Raw genomic sequence first — 15,328 nt, 5'->3', positions numbered from 1 at the left:
CAATATTTGCATCTAAGAAGAAGCAAAAATATATTATGCGATAGAATTTCAGGCTCTTTTGTCAATAGAAGTCTTTTTGAACTGTCAAATTCTAATTCTATGGCACCTGATGATAAAATGTATTTCTCTAAATCATATTTTGTATAATTTGCCATAGCTATTTAAGTAACAGCAGGGAGTAAATTAAAGTAGATTTCCTTCGTGCTGTGCTGCTGGATCACAAAAAATGAGGCTATTTTTAGAGGCACATTGAACATACGCTTTGCGTAAGATGGCTCATGTTTGCAACATTTGCACACACATTCATCTTTGACACTAGAATGAGTTTTATTATATTTAGCACTATCAATTTCACAGATTATAATAAGAATAATCAGAATAATCTTCTTATCTAGAAAAAATATGTTTAAGATTTTGAGCTCTAGAACATCTAAAAAAATTCAGAACAATAATATGTGATAGATGATGTCCTGCTAAATTATACAATGAAGGAAAAGTTAGAAAACTGATGTGAACATGTATTGGGTAATTGAAATAAAGTTTATTTTTTTCCTATTACAATCTATTATAACCAAGAAGTATTTATTTTTTAAATAATATTGATCTGAAATATGAACTAATGAGAATGAAGATTTAGATAGTTTTAGATTGGACCATTGTTTAATTTAGTTAATCAATACATCTTTTAAAAATTCTATTAATGAATTGCTGGGATAAATAAAAATGTTTTAATGATCAATGCCCCATCCTGAGAAACATTTTTATTGTATTATGGTTATGTCTAGCCTTGTCCAGCAAATCTTTGTGAAGTATAATAATGTAATAGCAAAGTAGGTTCAACATAGTCTTGTTAAAATTAAGAGAAAAACTAGTAATAGAAAAAATACCTCAACATAATACTTCTCATTTTTATGATATTTAAAATATGTTGAAATCAAAATTTAGTTTTATGTTGCTGTTATTCAACTATAATTTTGTATGAATACATGGTATAAATAAGTTACATGGAAAAAGTCACATGTACAACATTTTAGCTTCCCTTTCTTTTCTAGCAGAGAATAGCATAATTCAAAGAAGAATAAATAATATTTTGGATCAAGAGCAGCATAAACATTTGTGCAATGTGCTGAAAGCCACATTTAAAGAACTAAGCAGGGTGGAACAGTAAATGTCCGAATGTCCAAAATGAGGAAAATGGGTATTGCATATTCATGTGTGCACACCTTCACTAATAGAGTTGGAAGCATATAAATTCACTCCCAGTATAGCCATGTTTTTAACCATGATGAAGTGTCTTCCCCTTAAAATATAAGTTAAAGAGTTGAAAATCACTTCTGATTGACTGGTTATATGTCATGATCGCTTAGCAAACACATAGGGTTGTTTTGTTTTTTTTTTCTCCCTCCAGGACAAACTGTTCTCAACCTGATCCTTCAGGTCTTCCAATAGTACATCTATCCCAATTTATTGAATCCCTCCACCTTTTCTGGGCTGGCATTGCTGGATGCCGACCAATCCACAGATTAATAAATTCAGGCAGAATTTTCAGAAGCTGTGCCCTTTTTTACCTATAACTAAAGACGGCAACTGCAACATAGTCAAGGGTTGGCATGATGAGAACAGGTATCCAATTAACAAATAACAAATTCAAGGGAAAACATAAGAGACACAGTGGAGTACAATTCAGAGTTCAAAGCCCAGTGTGACAAGGTTAAGAACAACGAAGCTGAAGCTTGGAAAATCGTTCTCAGTGTTTTCTCTTAGAGGAGGAGGCCAATAAATAAACCAGGCTGAGGTATCACTTGAGATGTGCAGCTGATGTACATTACTCATTGGAGTCTATTCTCTTAACAGCCTGCTTTATGAATTGAGAATCCAATTTGGGACTATTGCTGTCAGAACTTTGTATGAAACAGCAAAGTCTGAGATGTTTTGGTAGAGGAGGGGGTAATGACATTATTCAAGATCACGAAAAAGGGATAATTGGATCAAATATTTTAAAACTAAGTGTACTAGAAGATGAAGTAAAATTAGCTCTCTGGGCATTATCAAGTTAGAAAATTGCAGGAAGTGATGGAATATGTAGAAATAAGGCAAGCAACAGAAGTAGTAATAAAAAAGGTCCTAAGCAAAACATGCCATCAGATCTGGAAAACAACACAAATCAGAAAGGTCCAAAGAAGTCTCCAAAGAAAAGAGACTTAACACAATGTATAGATTATCATGCAATATCCTAAAGTTATCACACTAACAAAATAAAGCTTAGGACCATCCAATATAGATTAAATCCCTATATTCAGGAAAAAGATGCCAGGTGTTTGAGCTGATTTTAGAAAGGTCCATGGCACAAGTAATATTGCTGATGCACACAGGATAATTGAGGAAGTCAAAAAATGCCAAAGAGAAGTTAATATGTGTGCTATTAATTAGACAAAGAACTTTAGAAATATCAATCATGTCAAGCATAAAATGTCCTTAGGAAAATTTGAATCCCAGAACATCACATTGTCTTTATGCAAAAAATATACCCAGGTCAGGAAAAGACTGGCTCCAAGTCAGCAAAGGAGTGAGACCCCCTATTCATTCAGTCTACTACATGCTAAATATGTACTGAGAAGCTGGACTGGAAAAAGCTGAGTGTGGTTTAAAGTTGGAAGAAAAAATATTCACAACTTGCATTATGTTGATGATTATACTTTGATAGCTGAAAATGCAAACAATTTACAATTCTAATAATGAAAGCCAAGGAGCACAGTGAAAAACAATGGGCCTAAGATTTCAATATGCAAAACACAAAGCTAATAACAAGTATAGAAACCAGCTGTAGAAATAACAATGAACATTTTGAAGTGGTGATAGTTGTTGAACAGTAAAGGAAGAAGCAATCAAGAAATATATGACAAATTTGTACAGATACTAATAAAGGTCTTGGAAATGATATTTAAACACCATGACCTGTCTATACCTAAAAAGATCAGAATTATGCAGACACTGATTTTCCCTATGATGCTCTATGGAAACTCTATGGAAAACATGGACATTAAAAGTAGTTTAGGAAATGTATTGAAGCTTTTGAACTTTGCTATTAAAGAAGATTTTTGAGAATTTCATGAGTGAACAATAAAATAAACAAATGGCTCATAGAACAAATCAATGTAGACTTCTCACTTGAAGTAAATGACCCTTCTCATTTTTATGCTAATGCAAAGTATTGAGAAATTTAACATGATGGATACGAGATGGAAAGCAAATACATTTTCTAAATAAATAATTAAAGTAAATTATTAAACTAAATTATTAAATTTAAATTAAATAAGATAGAAGAAAAGATAAGAAGAATATAACCAGTACGAAGGTAGAAGGACTTGCTTGCAGTGATGAGGGGTGTACTGTTGAAAGACCCAAAGTGCCAGATTGTGATTAGATAATCCTGGAGAAGTTTTATCTATGTAGTTGCTAAATAACACACTTGGCATTGACAAAATCCCCAAAAGTTAATTGCAAAAGGCAGCTTTACTTGGAACAGCTTAAATCCTGCAACACCATCAAACAACTTGGGAAGAACTTGATAGGTAGATAAAGATGCCAGATCCAGTCTAAACATCTGGCTAACTATGAGATAAAGAATGATTACTAATGTAAGCCTTTCAGACAACTAGTTTAAACTTTCTTGAAAATGACAAAACCATAGCAATCAGTGTGATAAGAAGATCAAATACTTAAAATAAATAGTTAAAAATATGAATTGCAGTATCCACATTGCCATTTCATTTTATAACAGATTTTGAGAGACTCATATAGATTTGATCACTGACATTTCATTTATGCTTGATTTTAGATGTCAGTCTTTACAGTTTCTTTTTTGCTACAATCTAAAAAAAATCTGGTTTACCTATCACTTCAACCAGGTTAATTGCTTGACATCAAGGCAATTTAATTTTAGTCCATTAGACATGAGGTCTACTGCTAATTAAAATTTAATTAAAAGTGTATCTATTTCTATAAGATGATATAAATAGGTTGTCAGTTCAACAGTTCACAAGAAAGGAAGGAATGAATGGTTAGAAATCAGCTACTTATCCTAACTTTTTTTTTTTTTTTGCAAAGGATCAGAAAAACTTATGACTGGTTACCACACACTTTAAGCACAAAGGAACATTTGATGTATTATACTAGTATAAGGAATACAGATGATGTACAGACTAGTTATAGTAAGATTACTCTATAAAGGGCACTTCTGCAGGTAACCTTCTGTAAGAAACTTACAAATGCCATAATCTAATATCTGTGTTCCAATATCTAAGGCAGGCATGTCAAACTGCCGGCCTGCAGTTTCTCTCCTAATCAAGGAGCGAAGCAACCTAGAAGTAAGGAGAAATCTCCTAACAGTGAAAACAATTCATCAGTGGAACGACTTGCCTCCAGAAGTTATGGGTGCTCCAACACTGGAGCTTTTTCAGAAGAGATTGGACAACCATTTGTCTGAAATGGTATAGCAATAGAAATAGTACTTAGACATATACCACTTCATAGTGCTTTACAGCCCTCTCTAAGCAGTTTACAGAGTCAGCTTACTGCTTCCAACAATCTGAGTCCTCATTGACCTCAGAAGGATGGAAGGCTGAGTCAACCTTGAGTTGGCGAGAATCGAACTACTGGCAGTCAGCAGAATTAGCCTGCAATACAACATTCTAACCACTGCACCATCACGGCTTTAGGGTTTCCTGCCTGAGCAGAGGGTTGGACTAGAAGGCCTCCAAGGTCCCTTCCAACTCTGTTATTCTGTTTTATTTTTTCACTTCAAAGGAAAGACAACTAAATTACTAAACAAATGTAACTCCCCAAACCTTGAAGTTAAGGGCCTGTGCCAGAATTATAAATGAGGAGGTTAGATACAAGAGATACATGGCAGCTATAAATTTGTCCACAATACAGAAATGCAAGAGTTCAGGGAGGTACAGGGGTACTTTTTTTCAATAGTTGAAATTCCATGCAGGTGTTAGGAGAAAATTTTAGTTCTTCCCAAGCCAGGTTCAAACAACACAGGACAATTGCTTGAGGCAAAAGTAGAGTTTATTCAACAGTGAAACCAACAGCTTAGCAATCGATAATGGCCATGAGTTTTAAAAAGACAGGATCAGTTGTATTGATAGGAAAGTCTAGTCTTTGTTTAGGAAGCATGTGAAGATGTTTGTGAATGTACAGTATTTGCCTTGGGGGATTGAGCTGGGTCAAGTGATGGGTCTAGTGTTGGGAGAATCTCATTGTGTAGATTTTTATATCTCAAGGGGATATCTGTATTTGTCAATTTCCTAGTGGGGCATGTGCTTAGTCAGTTTCACCATAGAAACAGGCAGAAAGCCCTACAGTAAGTTTCTCCTTCAGCTGACTCAGACTGCTGCTTCAGTATCCAGTAAGAGATTACCTGGCTACTCCAGAACAGAGCAGGATTATTTTCCAGTAAGTTCTGCTCTTTCAGGACTTCATCTATAGCAGGGGTGTCAAACTCAATTTCATTGAGGGCTGCATCAGCATTGTGGTTGCTCTCAGGGGACCGGGTGGGTCCAGCCTACTGGGTGGGCATGGATGGAGTGAGTGTGGCCTACTGGGTGGACATAGCCAGCTCTACATCGTTCATGTCAAGGGTGCCTGTGGGGGCCTGGGCAGGAGTGGGACAGATCTGAGGGTCTCTGGCAGAAGGGGGTAGGACCAGGACAAACGCCAAGGCATGGTGCATTTCTTCATTCCTCACAAAGGATGACACCTCCCCAGCATGCACCCAGGGGGCGGAGCTGACACAGCAGCGGCTGGTTCCTCGCTGTTTCTAGATGGCCTTGTGGAGCTAAGACTGAATGTGTTTCAGCATAGATGGCCACCACAAAATTGTACATTGGCTCCCGGCCAGCCTGGGCCAGGGCCAAGGCAGCGGGGGCTGTTCCCTCACTGTTTCCAGGATGGCTTCACAGGCCACATGAAACCACATTGCGGGTTGCATCCGCCCCTGGGCCTTGTGTTTGACATGTCTGATCTATAGAGAGTCCTCCGGCTCTTGAGTTGCAAGGTCAGTAGCCTTTAAGCTCTATTCTTCCAATTCAGTCTCACTCCTCAGACTAGCCCCTAGCACTAAAGAGCCAGAAATGGATTTGTTTGAGATGTTTTTAAGTCTTCCCAGGAGCCAGACTGTCTTTAGGAAGACAGACAAGCACACCTTTTCCAAGATTATGAAGTGTAAATATTCTGGGTCTCTGATAAAACTCAGTTACAATTTCGGTGTACACCTAAATGTGTTACATTATTTTCTTTTATTCAACTTCTATACAAAACCTTTTCCCATTCCTTTTGCAAGAATTTCCCCTTAGGCTGAGTTTCAGCTGTTTACATTTGCACCAAGGTGCATTTTGTCTTTGCTATTGTGGATTTTCAAAAAGAAAAGAAAAAAGAAAGAGTATTTTAAACAAACATTTTTATGCCACTTTATAACTTAAGGGTTGTAATCTGGTAAGATGCCTTTGTAGATTGACTTTCAGTTACTGGGCTTCTAATGCTTTTGTGTTTTAGATAGATAACCTTTATCATCATTTTTTTTACTGTGGGCACAATGCCACACATTAAAAATGAAATTTAGTTTTCAGTTAACAGTTAGTGTTGTTTTAAAACCATTTTTCTGTATTCATTATTTATTTTATTTTTGGGAATTTTAGAGTATTACATGCCTCTAAACTCTAAGGGAAGGCATTGTTTATTTATTAATTTCAGGGGAAGTTCTGCTGTTTTTGACAGATTCATCATTCCCTTTCATGAGATATAAAAGGCACAAGGGTAATTAAAGCTGAAACAGCATTCCTCATGTTCTCTTTCTTTCTTTGCATATCAAATATGATTGCTGTTCTTAGGACACATTTATCTCACTAGAATTTGCCAAGAGAGCAATGGCAGTCATTCAGATCTGTTATTGCATTTTTGTCACTGATTATGACTTCAGTTATGGGCTTAAGTGTTCCCAGATTTTTTGGAAATGGCTTCTGGGATGGGCTTCCCTCTTTATGGTGAAGAGAAAACCAAATACAAGGGCTGACATACTAGAATGCTATCTGCCATTTTTTTAGCAAAGGTCTTCAAACTTGGCAACTTTAAAATTTGTAAACTTCAATTCTCAGAATTCCCCAGCCCTGTTTTTTAGCAACCCCTTCATCCCATACTTGCAGAGTGCTCCTTGATATCCATGACTGTCTTTTTTTCTAATTGAAATACAAGTTGTTTGCAAAAGAAAACCTTCCATATTAATTTAATACAGGAGGAAATGGTTTTATTTTTTGGTTTTAATTTTGTTTGGAAGTAATGCAGCTTTATAAAAAGCGTTTCAGATAGCTATAATTCTGGTGTACTTGTGATTGGGCAGTACTAGAAAAATATGTATTAAAGTTATTTCTAATTCAATTCTTGGGAGTGGTCATTTTTTAAATTCCCTTTTTTCTCTAGTACATTTTTTTTAAAGTAAGGCCAGTTATACCTCCTCAATATATTCCATCAAAATATCAGACAAAAAGGCATCTTTGTACGTGCCATTATAATAATCTAACTGATACATAATGAAGGTATAAGATGATCTAAGCCAGATATGCCAAACTTATGATGTCACGTGACATTGCGCAATGTATTGGAGCTTTTTCGCCATTGCCGGCAATATGGTGGGTGTGGTTTCTCGATGATGCATCCGGCCCATGGGCTGGCAGTTTGACACCCCTGATCTAAGCAATCTGGGTCTATCCACAGGTGGGTGAATTTAATTTAAACTCCAAGTTTATTTTGATTTCCACATTTCTCAAGGTCAGATCTATCTGTCTCAGTGGATCTGATTTCCACATTACAGTATCCTGTTACTCAATGTAATAGATCTCACAGAAATGCTAGACTTGTTTTATTAAATTTGCAAATAAATATCAAAAGTTCAATTTCCTTCTATTTCTTTAACTTGTTTGCAAAGTTAGAAAAACTGACCCAATGGCAATTTAGTCATGAGACGGTCTCAGAGAAAATAAAGAAAGAATAGAAATAATTGAGATCAGCTTCCAAGCTACTCTAAATAAAAAAAAATTCTCTAACAATGGGAGGAAAATGTTTTTCCCCTTTAAAAAAGGTACAAAATACAAAAGAAAGTTACTCTTCATCTTGGAAGCTTTTTGAAGCATGACAGCTAGTTTCTAATTGTAAAAAAAATCAAATATCACACTTCAAATAAGCAATGATTTTCTTTATACTATATTCCCATTTTTTTTTTTGTCTCTTCAATTTTCATTTCCAAATCATGCTATTTTTACTAGCCGGTTTTGACTAGTATTGATTAGTTAGTGAGACCGACATTGAATAAATTGACTAACCTAGATGAATGACTGATGATAGCTCTTTTCATTTCTAGCTCTGCACATGTTAGTAACTTTGCTTTTCCTATGAAAATCAAAGGCAGAAGTGAAATGTTAACATAATTGAAGGTCAATTTGAGGCAATTTTGAATAGTTGCTTGTTTCTTGTTAAAATAGGTTAGGTTCACATCTGTGCTTGTCCTGATTAAAAAAGTATGTTAGCAAAAAGAAGCATAGTACAGGGTAGGCCTCTTGTTACAGCAATTGGGATTGCCATTGCTAAACAATGTGGTCATAAAGTGCAATGTCATGTCATTATAAACTCAAGACATTCAGGTTGTTAACCAGAAAATAGAGTTCCAGGTAAGGAGCATGGTGGTGCCATGGGGGTGCTTCAGAGGGTGGGGTGGGGGTGGGGTGTGGGGGGAAGCTCTGGAAGGCCTTCCATAGGCTATGCATGAGCTAAAGGCAGTGGGAAGCAGGGTCTGAGTGAAGGTAGGTTGTGGGGGACTTACCAGAATGACTTGCAACCTTTCCTTCTGGCTTCCCCAAGTGATTTTGCTTTTGGGAAACCAGCAGAGAAGGTTGCAAATAATGACCATGTGACCTCAGAGTGTTCCAACCATCATAAGTGCAAGCTGGTTACTAAAAACCTAAATCTATAATCAAGTGACTATGGGGATGATGCAATGGCTGGAACTTCAAGGAGTGGTTGTAACTACCACTCATTCAATGTCATCACAACTTTGAGTGTTTGCCGAACACGTGATAGGTAGCAAAGATTATTTATATGCTCTTCTTGAAACACTTAGTTAAAAAATACCTGGCATCTGACTGAGGTCCTTTATATAAGCAATATTGATAATCCCTCTTTAGTGCTACACTTGATTTACTAAATGGAACTGCAGATGGTAGTTTGAGGTGCTTCATCCATTTCATTGATAAGATTGAGTGGCACATTAACTTAAGGGTCATGGTCTCTGATGAGGTGCAGATTAATTCTTCAGCAGGATCAATCCTGAGGCTGTGGCATCTCAAAGTCCCATTAGCATGAAAAAAAAAACATTGATTGATAAGTGCCTGAAACAGTTTTACTAAAACGAATGTGGAAAATATACATAATATATTTACCATACTCTATTTTATATAAGAACATTGCCATTTGTACTGAAATCAAGTTAGAGGAGTAGAACATGCAATCTATTGTGTATTCTGCAGTTCTTTTTTTTTGGACCTTTTCTAGAAATAGCAAAAAGTCTGTATGCAGGCTAAGAAGGGATAGATGGAAAGAAGGAAGGAAAGAGGAAGGAAGGGAGGGATTTTAGTATATTTTTATTATAGTCAGTGCCTCACATTGGAAGGAAGAAAGATTCTATACACTGTTTTGTTTTGTTTGGTTTAATTCTGTATTGGAAACAATTTGTGTTTGTACAGAAAATATACACCCTCACTACATAAACAGTATTCCAAAAAATGGCAAATACAAGGTTCATTTTATGTCTATCATCAAACAATAAAGAAGACTGCTTCTTTAAAATGCCCTAATCATTTTTTGAACTTGAGTTCACGATGTAGGAAAAATATACAAATCCTAGGACAGCCATAAACAGGAAGTTTGTGAAATTAGAATAGGCTGTGATGGAAAGTGATGAAGGAGACCATGTCATCTAGTGTACTAAATGTTTCATGTGAATGTGAGAAAACAGATTGGGGAATTTATAATTTGTATCTCTATCCTGACATTCTCCAGATACTGTGGGCTGCAACTTTTTAGGATTTCCACACAAATTACTAAAAACTGATATATCAGAATGAAAGATACAACATAATTTTGCTATGTGAGTAAATATTGAAATATAGGAAGCTGTGATGTGTTATAAGTATTATCATGGGTAGATGAAGATACTTTTTTGTGTTGTTAGTACATTAGTGGCAAATTAGAGAAACACATATATGCTTTAAGAACTTCTTTCAAGGCAAATGATTTTTATATGTATTACTTTCCCTCTTCATACACCAATATGTGAAGAATAAGAAAGGCTACTTTAAGGCAGACATTTTAGCAACAATTTTCTCTGCCTTGAAAAATGTGTTCTCAATTTGGAATAGGATTGGCAATCTGAATGACTGTCAAACTACTATCAGATATTTGCAGTAATCATCCAGCCATTTCAATCTTCTTTAATATTATATAGTAAAATAAAAACAAATGCCCTAGATAAATTCATGTCAATTCTTTATGATTGATTAGCATCTTCATGGTAATTGACACAATGAGAAGTGCTCTTAAAAGTCTATTAGAGTTCTTCGATTGCTGAAAAATCAAAGCTTTAATCTCAACTCTTTTGAACACTTTATAAATAATGTGGAAAATTAAAAATTAAGTCTGAAAAATGATACTAAATGATTCTTTAGAAGTAAGGGAGAGTAAATGGCTGTGAAAGTAAATGGAAATGGTAACTTTCCACTTGGATAAAAATATATCCTGATATTTTTCAATTTGCAAAGAAAAAGATAATATGGATATTTTAATTCTAATAACATTGGAATTGTCAAGAAATGCTTTCTGTTGGTTTTCAGCAGATATTTGTGTTGGTTTGCTATTCTTTGAAGAAGAAATATTGCCAGATTGTACTTGCCAGATAATATTGCCAGTGGAAATTTACAATTCTCAGTCATGTAATTTCAAAGCATTACTACTTGGCAGCTACAAATTAGATCTGATCAGTTTCCTGTTATATACTTCAGGTGTTAATTTATTTAGTAATGTTAAAATATCACCAATTATTGCTGTTTTGAGTTAGCACTGTATTTTTTATCAATATTCTTATTTCTCGTTTCATTGTTAGACATAGTATTTTTAGTATTTCACACTCATTTAGCTCCATCTTTTACTCTTTCTCTCATGTACGTAAACAAATTTACTGAAAATAACATGCTTGATGAAATGGGCTCTAATCCATGAAAATATATGCCATTAAGAAGCTCATTTTGTTCAAATTTGTAATAAGCAGAGATAATTGCCCTGAATTTCAATTTTATTCTTTGTGTGAATTTTTCAGAAAAAATATTTTCTGGTATTCCAAACCAAGAGGAACAGTCCATATACAGAAGAAGTTTTCTCATTACATGCCTGTGCAAAGCACTCCTTTGTTCGCACTATTTTGCACAAAGTTTCCTGACACAGGTCAAATAGCCCAAAACCTTTTTTTTTTTTTTTTTGCACTTCTGACAGCCATTGAAAGAACAGAAGATATTTCAGCAGCTGCAAAACCCAAGGGAAAAAAGCTAATGGAACTGTCCCTTGAAGCTCCAAGTGATAATAAAACTCTTCATAAAGGAAAATTAAATCAGTTATGTACCTTAATGTGGAAAAAAAATGTTATCCAGCTGCTTCACACTCTCCTAGTTAGCACTTGCTCCTTTCTTAAAGTTATGCTAGTTCCAGGCTTCATTGAAAAAAAAATCACTGATGTATAACAGTACATATATGGGAGATATACATGTAACATAAAATCAGTCTACATCATGGGTGTCAAACTTGATCGCATCACGTGATGTATCATGATGTATCATGATGTTATTTGCCTTTGCAGAGCTGGGGTGGGCATGGCCTATGTATGACATATCTGGTCCATGGGCCACCAGTTTGACACCCCTGGTCTACATAATAATTATGCCATGGGAAATTGACATCATATATGCAATTTCTACTCGTTCAGTTTCCTTGGGAACTGAGATGTAGATTTATATGAAGTATAGCAATGAGATGGTTCAATCTTATGTCTGCAGTTCAAGATTTTCTTATACAAACATTCTTCATGGAACAATAGTTTGTGATAGCACTCATTTACAGCTTCACCCATTTATGTATGACATGTATTGGATTAATAAGTGATATATCACCAAGTGTTTTTTTGTTTGTTTGTTTTCTGAGTTCTTTGTGAGATTGTTCACTGAGAAATAGAAGACAGCAGTGTTTCTCAAATCTTGGCAACTTTCAGATGTGTGGACTTCAATTCCCAGAATTCCCCAGCCAGCATGCTGGGAGTTGAAGTTCACACATCTGAAAGTTGCCAAGTTGAGTAACAATGGAAATCAGTATTTAATCAGGGGTCAAATGACAGAGATGGTTTAATCAGTATAGTACATCAACTGAAGTGTTTTGCTCTCAACCGGCATATTCTGGAGATCATTAAAAATAACACTTTAATCTTTTGTAAGAGGGGCACACCTTTATTCCTGACAATGCCTGGATAAGATCCTGCTATTTTCTTGGCAAGATTTTAGAAGTGATTTGCTGTGGTTTGCCATGGACTAGGGCTGAGTGAGATGTTGATCCGAAGCCACCCAGCTGGCTTTGTGCCTCATGCAGGACTAAAACTCAAGGTCTCCCTGTTTTCACGTCAGCAAACTGTCCTAGGTGTATATTTTTATCCAGTGTCTGGAGTCTGAATAAAAGTTGCTGAAGTTATACCCTAACAATACAATGTTACTTTTTTGCCCAGAAACTATTTAGTTCTGTATCTGCTCTAGTTTTAACTCTGAATGGAGTGGGGTTTTCCCAAAGGAACAAGAGCATAATTTCCAAGTCATAATAGAACCACATCTATTGCTATATTTGCCAATTGTGGCCAGCAGGTATCTTTGCCAACCTTGGATGGTGTACCAATTGCAGCCCTATCTTGAGTGGGAGACTCTGGCAACTATAACTCATGTCCTTATCATCCTACAACAGGGTTTGGCAACTATGGCCCTTCATGACTTGTGGACATCAATTTCCAGAATTCCTGAGCCAGTCATGTTGGCTCAGGAATTCTGGGAGTTGAAGTCCATGAGTTATAAAAGAGCCAGGGTGCCTACCCCTGTCCTAAACCATATTATTACTTAATAGCTTAAATCTCTTTGATATTGACTTGCCCATTAGAACTGCTTATGAAAGAATCTTAATTCTTCTGGGTAATAACCTTGCATCTCTTTGAAAAATATAAATTGTTTTCCCTTCTCCATTTTTCTTTTCCACCCTAAGCATTTTGCATTTTTCAATATATCCTTACAGGGCTTTTCATATTAGCAGATTTATTTATTAGATTACAAGTTTGTCTGACTTCAAAGACTTTGGATGGCTTACAATTTCAACATCAAAGAATACATTTAAAAAATGAACACGTAGAGCCCCTTAACAAGCCAAAAGCAAATTGCCAGGTATTCCACAAGCAATCCCACCTAATCCTGGACCTGAGAACAGATTTACCATTTGAAGAGCAGGCTCTCTCTCTCCCCCCACTCCCCACCCCGGTCTCTCTTGGGGGCCGTTGTTCCAGGGGGCAGGTTCATGGCTCTCAGAGGATTTTCATGATCTGAAAAAATATGATTGTATTAAGGCAGGCTCAGATGAATTGATATATTTTTGTAGCCCTATCACATTGCTGATTCATGTTCGCTTTATGGTCAACAATTTATGACTGGATTGCACAGTAAAATAACTTAGTAGCTAACCATGTTGTCCTTTGAAGTCTTGGGCTTCTCACTGTAATCTTGGTCCAGAAAGAAGAATATCTTTATCTTATTGTCTGTTTTTAGGATCAGGGTGAAGTAATGATAGAGCAATTGCTTTGAAGTCCATGCAGAATGTCATTTAAATTCTATCAATTATTATTTTTTCCTTTATATAGAAATAGAGAAAGGTGGCTGTGGTGATCCTGGAGTTCCATCTTATGGGAAGAGGACTGGGAATAGTTTCCTTCACGGAGATTCTCTTACTTTTGAATGTCAGGCAGCATTTGAACTTGTGGGAGAGAGAATGATCACATGTCAGCAGAACAATCAGTGGTCTGGCAATAAACCCAGTTGTGTTTGTAAGTCGTCATCTGTTTTCTTATCACTATATTGATCTCTGTCTGTAATTTACAGTCATTTGCAGCAATGCTTGGAATATCCCCTTCACCTGGAATGCTGGCTTTTGGGATATACTCATTTACTCTACTATTTAACTATTCATGTTCTTTTCTCCTTTTACAAATAGAGTTTGATTTAATTAAAATAGCTTCTTAAATAAAATATGTGAGAATAAACTTGTCCTTTAAGTAGGAGAGGAGAAAAAATAATTAGGTTTGCATTGTAATTAAAGCTTGCCTGCACTGTATTGTATTTCAAACCACAATCCAATTACATAAAGATATTTGGATGTATTTCAGTTGTGTCATTGTTTCACATTAAAAAAAACTCTACAAGTTAATCTTAATACACAAATGATCATCCTTATCTATAAGACATCTAAAAGTTTACTGAGAGAGGATTATATTCCATAATGGCTTTATTTCAAATTTAATGATGTTGCATACATTATTGATTAAGAAATCACATTACATAATGCAGACCATAAGATAAAAATTGAGTTGATTGTAATGTGTTTTTCATAATCAAATATTTGCTATTCATATTAACTTTGGGTGCTATTAGATGGTAACTTGTGCTTTTTCATAGAGTTATCAATTGCTACTGTTCTTGATTATCACGTTCAATGACAGTTGCAGCATGACTAAGAAAACATGGAAAGATAGCTTTCACTCTCCTGCCTATAAAGTATTTTAAACTTCTTGAATGCCCCTGATTGTTAGGATTTTTTCTTATACTGTTTGAGATATAATTCATCACTTGCCATCAGATCCTATGAACACTGTAGCTATTTGTCACAAGAAAAATGACATTAATTTCTTCCTTTAGTCAGCATAAAAGCAAAACTTATACAAAGGAAACTTTAACATTTAAAGTCATACAGGTAGTCCTTGACGTATGACCATAACTGACCCCCAAATTTCCATTGCTAAGCAAGACAGTTGTTAAGGGAGTTTTGCCCCATTTTACGACTTTTCTTGCCACAGTTATTAACTAAATCACTGCATTTGTTAAGCTAGTAACAGGATTGAAAAGTGAATCTGGCTTCCCCATTGATTTTGCTTGTCAGA

At 35.5% G+C, this 15,328-nt stretch overlaps 1 protein-coding gene across 1 annotated transcript in view; it reads left to right on the top strand.

Annotated features, from left to right (window-relative positions):
• The window catches only part of CSMD1 (CUB and Sushi multiple domains 1), a 510,216-nt gene that overhangs the window by 272,611 nt on the left and 222,277 nt on the right, over positions 1-15,328 (top strand). Inside the window, exon 9 of the mRNA XM_039322597.1 lies at positions 14,036-14,218. Coding sequence (XP_039178531.1) covers positions 14,036-14,218 — 183 coding nt within the window. The remainder of the gene's footprint in view (positions 1-14,035; positions 14,219-15,328) is intronic.

The sequence above is a fragment of the Crotalus tigris genome, unplaced genomic scaffold (assembly GCF_016545835.1).
Source record: "Crotalus tigris isolate CLP2741 ecotype Arizona unplaced genomic scaffold, ASM1654583v1 scf7180000024117.2648584, whole genome shotgun sequence".
In the NCBI taxonomy this organism is placed as follows: domain Eukaryota; kingdom Metazoa; phylum Chordata; class Lepidosauria; order Squamata; family Viperidae; genus Crotalus; species Crotalus tigris.
Note: the sequence above shows the minus strand (reverse complement) of the source record. Positions and strands in the feature narration are given on the sequence as shown.